The sequence below is a fragment of the Haliaeetus albicilla genome, chromosome 24 (assembly GCF_947461875.1).
Source record: "Haliaeetus albicilla chromosome 24, bHalAlb1.1, whole genome shotgun sequence".
NCBI classification, from domain to species: Eukaryota; Metazoa; Chordata; class Aves; order Accipitriformes; family Accipitridae; genus Haliaeetus; species Haliaeetus albicilla.
In genome coordinates, this window is record NC_091506.1 from 17,987,842 (window position 1) to 17,993,841 (window position 6,000).

At 36.9% G+C, this 6,000-nt stretch overlaps 1 protein-coding gene across 2 annotated transcripts in view; it reads left to right on the forward strand.

Annotated features, from left to right (window-relative positions):
- Positions 1-5,659, forward strand: part of NISCH (nischarin) — a 32,191-nt gene extending 26,532 nt beyond the window's left edge. For both annotated transcript variants that reach the window (XM_069812414.1, XM_069812415.1), the window contains exons 18-21: positions 1,100-1,253; positions 1,848-1,976; positions 2,902-3,063; positions 4,271-5,659. In XM_069812414.1, coding sequence (XP_069668515.1) covers positions 1,100-1,253; positions 1,848-1,976; positions 2,902-3,063; positions 4,271-4,899 — 1,074 coding nt within the window. In that variant the 3' untranslated portion in view covers positions 4,900-5,659. The remainder of the gene's footprint in view (positions 1-1,099; positions 1,254-1,847; positions 1,977-2,901; positions 3,064-4,270) is intronic.
- The last annotated feature ends 341 nt before the right edge of the window (positions 5,660-6,000 follow it).

The following is a 6,000-nucleotide window of genomic DNA, read 5'->3' on the forward strand; positions in this document are numbered from 1 at the left end:
GAAGTGTTTTGAGCAGAAACCTGTTTGTGTTTCTCCATTTTGGGTTCCCTGCTACAGCGATTGGGATCCTGCCAGGCATATTTTGCCTTCAGGATCCTTGATGCAGAACAGGAGAGTACATTAGTATATATCTTGAAGATATGATTACTCCAAGAATGTTCCCCTTTTCTTTCCTTTTGCCACTTTAAAGAAAAAATAACTGGAGTGGAATTATTTTGGGATGGTATCTAGTTAAATCAATAAATAAGTGTCCTGACTCCTTTTGTAATATCAGTGCATGAATACAACACGTGTACATGGCTGTAGGTACTCCAGAAACATGAGCAGATAAACCTAATTTATGAAAAACAGATTTATAGTCTCTCTGGGGAACATAAAATTTAAAAGTACAAATCTTACCTTAAATTCACAGTGTGGCTTTTTGAATGATAAACCATTGTGGTCTGAGTACAAATGTCAATTGAAAAGCTTATTGAGAAAGAGACCTTTTATTCCCTCACCTCACTTCTACATCTTTAAAGTAAGCACAAGTTAAAGTTGTGTTTCTCTTCTTACACCAGGAGAAGCTGATAAAGAAAGGTTACTCTCTTGAGGATTTGCAGTAAGCTCATCAAGCTAGAAGCTGGGAAGATGCCTAGTTGGAACAGCAGCTGTAGTGGGCAAGCTTTGTTTCTGTCTTTGTTGGATATTTGAATCCAACCCTGCAGTAGCATCTGAAGGCTCAATAGAGTAGTTGAGGCTTGGGAGTCACTGCTCATCTATTGATTAAAATTTTGTCTGCAGTATCTATTCTAGAAAGCCTTTCTTGTGCACTAGATATTTTTATTTTTTCTAGTTTTGGTCAGAAAACAAGGAATAATTGGAATAATTAGGCCACAACAGAAAAATAATTTTCTTATGTAAACACAAGAGACTTTTGGTAGACTGCTGCAGTGTTTAGCAGCTTTGAGGTGAACTTATGCTCTTTGACTATAGCATGTTCAAATGCTTCAGATTTTGAAATTGTTTTTCTAGTAGTCTAAAATTGCCTCTAAGATGATGAAACTATCTGAAATATCAAAGTGTGCAAGTGATTTATGAAATACAATTTACATCTTAGGTGGAAAATGAAGAGTTGAGACATCTCATGTGGTCTTCAGTTCTGTTTTACAAGACTCCCAATGTGGAAGTGATGGCTTGTGTGCTTCTCTCAACAAAAGCTATTTACTTTCTGTTGGATGATTCTTTCATTCATGCTGATGAGCACCAGTCAGGTAAGATAGCTATTTTGATCCTTTAATAAGGTTACCAACTTAATCCCTGTCTGTGTGTTTGTCTTTAGTTTAAGTACCAGTTTTTGCTGATACTCTTACTTGGACATCCTAGTTGAAGGAGAGAGTGGCACAGTTTGCTGTATGCAAAGTACTTGCACGAGGATTTTATAGTCAAAAAACAGGGTCTTGAGTCATGGCTGCTTCTCAAAAGAGACCCTTCCATGTGCCATTGTATCCGTGCTTTTCTTGGATGTCATTTCATAGTCCCTAGCATCACCTGGGTAGCTAAAGGCTCTTTCATAACCAAAATGGTAAATGAAGGGTAATGAAACTCATGGTGTGCCTTCAGTTCATGCGAGTGCTGTGTTAATGAATCTACTAATTTAAATCTGTGATGTGATGGCTACTTCAAGAAACACTGCTAAGGAAGAGATTTGGTTGTATTTGCTTGAGAAATTATTAGCTAGTATTCCCACTTTCTTCCTAACTTCTTCCTTCAAGTGTGATATAGATACAAGATTTTAATATTAAAAAAATATGCTTATGGAAAGAAGAATTTTTTTTACTTTTTTATTGTATATCCTTTTTCAACAGATTTTTGGAACAAAGAAAACTCAGATTGTGAAAATAGTTCTTTCCACCTTTCTTGCTGCTTTGTGCTAAAACTTAATGACCTGCAGTCAGTAAATGTTGGCCTGTTTGACCAATACTTCCGAATTACTGGTGAGTACATCTTGTGCTTTAAGTTTTTCCAGTTCTATTTTGTCTGTTTAGTCTTGTCTTAGATGGATTCCTGTCTTTATTAGTGAAAGGGAAGAGTATATTATTTTGTTACTGCTTAAAAAAATCAAGTTAATGTAACATTGGTGCTCTACCAGTAGGCTGATAATACTGTCTTGCAACATCTTGTAATTGAGGTAACTGGGAAGCTTAATATCAATGAATGGTCCCACAAGTGCTTTTAAAAACTGTCCTGTCTTAAGGACACATTGAAAGGGAACTCTAAAGACTCTCTTGTTGTTATGAGGCGTTGGCTTGCAACAAAGAGTAAAATCAAGGTACTGCTCACATTGCAAAATGCGTAGTTGATGGTTGACTTCTTGGGTAGAAAATGAGGCCTTTATGAAAGGTAATGATGTCAACTTAAAATTTAATGTAAATAACATGGGTAAAGTTTCTGGGCTGGTGCGTTGCCTCAGAGTCGCACTACATGTGAACCATACATTCCTGTATTCTAAAATGTCTTCTAATTGTGTTGAGACCTTGATGCGGGGGGAATCTCTCTTGCAGGAATTATTTAAAGTACCTTACACAAAGAAAGCTGACAGCAGTTTTTTCTGTAAGATAAACTGTAAACATAAGATCATGATAAAGTTGAACCCCTACAGCAATAGTTGAACAGTTAAATCATAAGTGTATGTCATATTTTAAATCAAGAGAAATTATATTCTTTATTTTTTGAGGGATTTGTAAGGATTCTATTATTCTTTTCCAAAAATTTGAAAGCTTTCTGAATTATGATGCATGTTTTCAGGAGAAATAATCCTAGCATGAAATCTTTTTTGATGATGGTTGCATGCTTGTTGAAGAAATTAGGATAATGCCACATACAGATCTGTGAGTGGTTTATATTCGGTTCTCTCTTCAGGACACTCTGCAGATCATATAGTCACCTGCCTGACAAGAGACAGTTACAACACTCACACCTTCATACAGCAGCTTATGGCAGTTCTGTCATTGCTTGCACGCACACCTTCACCTGAACCAGTAGATAAAGACTTCTACTCTGAATTTGGGAGTAAAAACACAGGTAAGTGGTCTTTTCTGCATGTCATGAGTTATTTAGGCATCGTACTTAAGGCATCATTTAAAGTGTACTGATTAAAAACTCTTGAGGGAAATTTATGCATCAATTATTTCCTATTTGATACTTCAACCAAAATCCCTGACTTCAGTTATCTTGCATGTGTCTTACCTGAACAGAATTGTTAAATATAGTTAGTCTTGCACATGTGAAGTTAGTGGTGGCTTCATGAGTCCAGCAGAAACAGCACTTCCTATACAGTATTTTGGGGAGTGTATTAGTGTAGCTCCCGCTGCAAGTTTCAGCCTAACCTGTGAAGTCTTGTAAGCCTTCAAAGAATGGTGAAGGTAACAAAGTGTGAAGGTTATATTTTTCGTCACTTGGTCAAATAAAAGAATCCTGTCATTCTGTGAGAATGTAGTGAAGTGAAAGCTAGACTTTTTTAAGGTGTGTTTGGTTCAATTCCATTATCAGGTGAAACTTTTTTGCTTGGAATTCTGAAAGCCAGTTGAAGGCATGAAATAAAATTGCATTTTTGTGAAGAATGATTGTTATTGCTACTTTTTTAAGGAGCTGTGTAAGCCCAGAAAGTGCAAGGTTTGATGGGATGCCATACCTTTTATTTGACCAATTGGTTTATGTGAAAAAAGCAGGCATGCTTCCTTCAAGCTTTTCTATGTTGTATTTTAGCACTTACAGGGAGTAAGTGACTGCAGTGTCACCTCCTGCCAGAGAGTAGCGTGGAGCAGAGGAATGTGCACATCTAGTAGGGATATAAGAGTCTTTTTCTGTTTTTATTGTATTTCTGCCTTTTCTCTCTGCTCAAAAGAAAAGTCTGTGTTCAGTGATCTGATAATGCTTTCAGTGAGTTCAGAACTGGGGAGTGGGAAGGAGGCAGGGGAGGTCAGCTGGTAGGGAGGTAGGTAGTCTCTGAGAATCCAGCTGTATTTCCTTTAGTTCAGGGTGATGGCAGAAGAAGTTATGTGGTTAGAAACTGCAGAGAAGTATGTTGGTAATGCAAGAGAGACTCCAGTAGAGATCTGCCATCCAAATAAAATTATTCCAATATTGTATATAAGTAAAGCTGTAAGTGAATAAGTACAAAACTTGAATTCTTCTAGCTGCAGCCAACTATGAAAGGTTTTTGCTTATCCTAATGTATTAAGTATTGTATAGTACTGAATAGAAGTGTAATAATATATGTTTCTTGCAGGAAAAATGGAGAATTATGAACTGATTCACTCTAGCAGAGTAAAATTTATTTATCCAAATGAAGAGGAAATTGGCGACCTTGCTTTTCTAGTGGCAGAGAAGATGGATGGTTTGACTAATCTTCAATCCCTCAACATCCTTCTGTATGTGTTGGCGTTTCAAGTAAATCATGTTGAAGGATCTGCCCAAAACACTAGTTCACTTCAACCTAAAACACTTATATTAACCAGCTCTGATTTGTTCCTCTTTGATGAAGATTATATCAGTTACCCACTACCTGAATTTGCTAAGGAACCACCAAAGAGAGATAAGTATCAGCTTGCAGATGGAAGACGAATCCGGGATTTAGATAGAGTACTTATGGGTTATCAGACATATCCGCAGGCCCTTACATTTGTGTTTGATGATGTTCAGGATCAGGATCTGATGCAGAATTTAACACTGGATCACTTTGGAGAAACTGATAGTGCCCCAAAGGGAAATGCTAATCAAGAAGGCATCAGGAGCAGAGAGATCCAGTGGTACATCTTTATTCCAAGCGCAGAAAGCAGGGAGAAGTTAATCTCATTGCTTGCAAGGCAGTGGGAGATCCTGTGTGGTAGGGAACTCCCTTTGGAACTCACTGGGTAGATACTGCACAGCTAAGTGATTTCAGTGTCTATTATAAAGTAAAGCACAGTGTTTAAATAGATAGCGCCTGTCGAGTTATGGTTTTTTTAATAAGGAGCTGACCTGGACTACCTTGCTCCCTAGTGCAGTGAACATTTAATAGTACATAGACATATTCTGAAGTGTTAACTGGGGACTGAACTTCTTGTAAAGTCTATTTTTTATGCAATAGTATATAGTGAAAAAAATCATGAGACATCCTGGGAAACTGTATGGAAAAATTAAGGAGTCAACACTAGATATGCTGTTGTCTAGGGCTGTTAAGGTTTCTGCTATTTTTCTGTATATATCAGTCTTGCTGTTCTATACATTCTAATGTGTAAATAAGGGTAAATGCTTGTGTATGTTCAAGTGCAATGTTCTTTGTACGAGAAGTATTTTGGGTATGCTGCTAATGCTTATTATTTAATGATCTTACAGTTTTACATATGGGTTTTTTGAGGCCAAATGTAATTATTTGCTGCCAATCATGAACTCAGCAGTAAAGTTGGAGCCACAAGCAGGTGACATTTTTGTGTGAAATTATTTTCATAGGCATTCTTTTTCCTTATCCTAGGATAAAGAATTGCCTGTTAAAGATCCACTCAGTATTGTCTTGAAAGTGGAAATACCCAACATGGGTATAGAGCATTTTGTCAGCAAATAATGAATTTGTATCTCTGAACACAAAGTCTTTCTTTTGCCTATCTTGTCAATACAAATAAAGTGTAATTTGACAGTTTTCTTTTAGCCTTGTCTTTATTCAAGTTTATCTTGTGTTTGCAGGATACCATATGGCAGTTTATCACCTATTATGTTGCTAGAGTGTATTGTAGAGTATGAAATGTGCAGCAAGATCAAAGAAGAAAATAGTTTATTCTACTATAGCAAGTGTGTACTGGTCCAGAAATAGAGCTGAGTCATGGAAACTGAGGATCTGCAGCTTCTAACCGCAATTTAAGGAGGATTTATTTCAAGTACTTTTGCTTCTCCATCAGATATTAGGGATTTGCTTTCCAAGTTGTCATCTTTAACTTGAATATTACTGTGCCCAGCAAGTTTTAGCCTCACCTGTGACAGCAA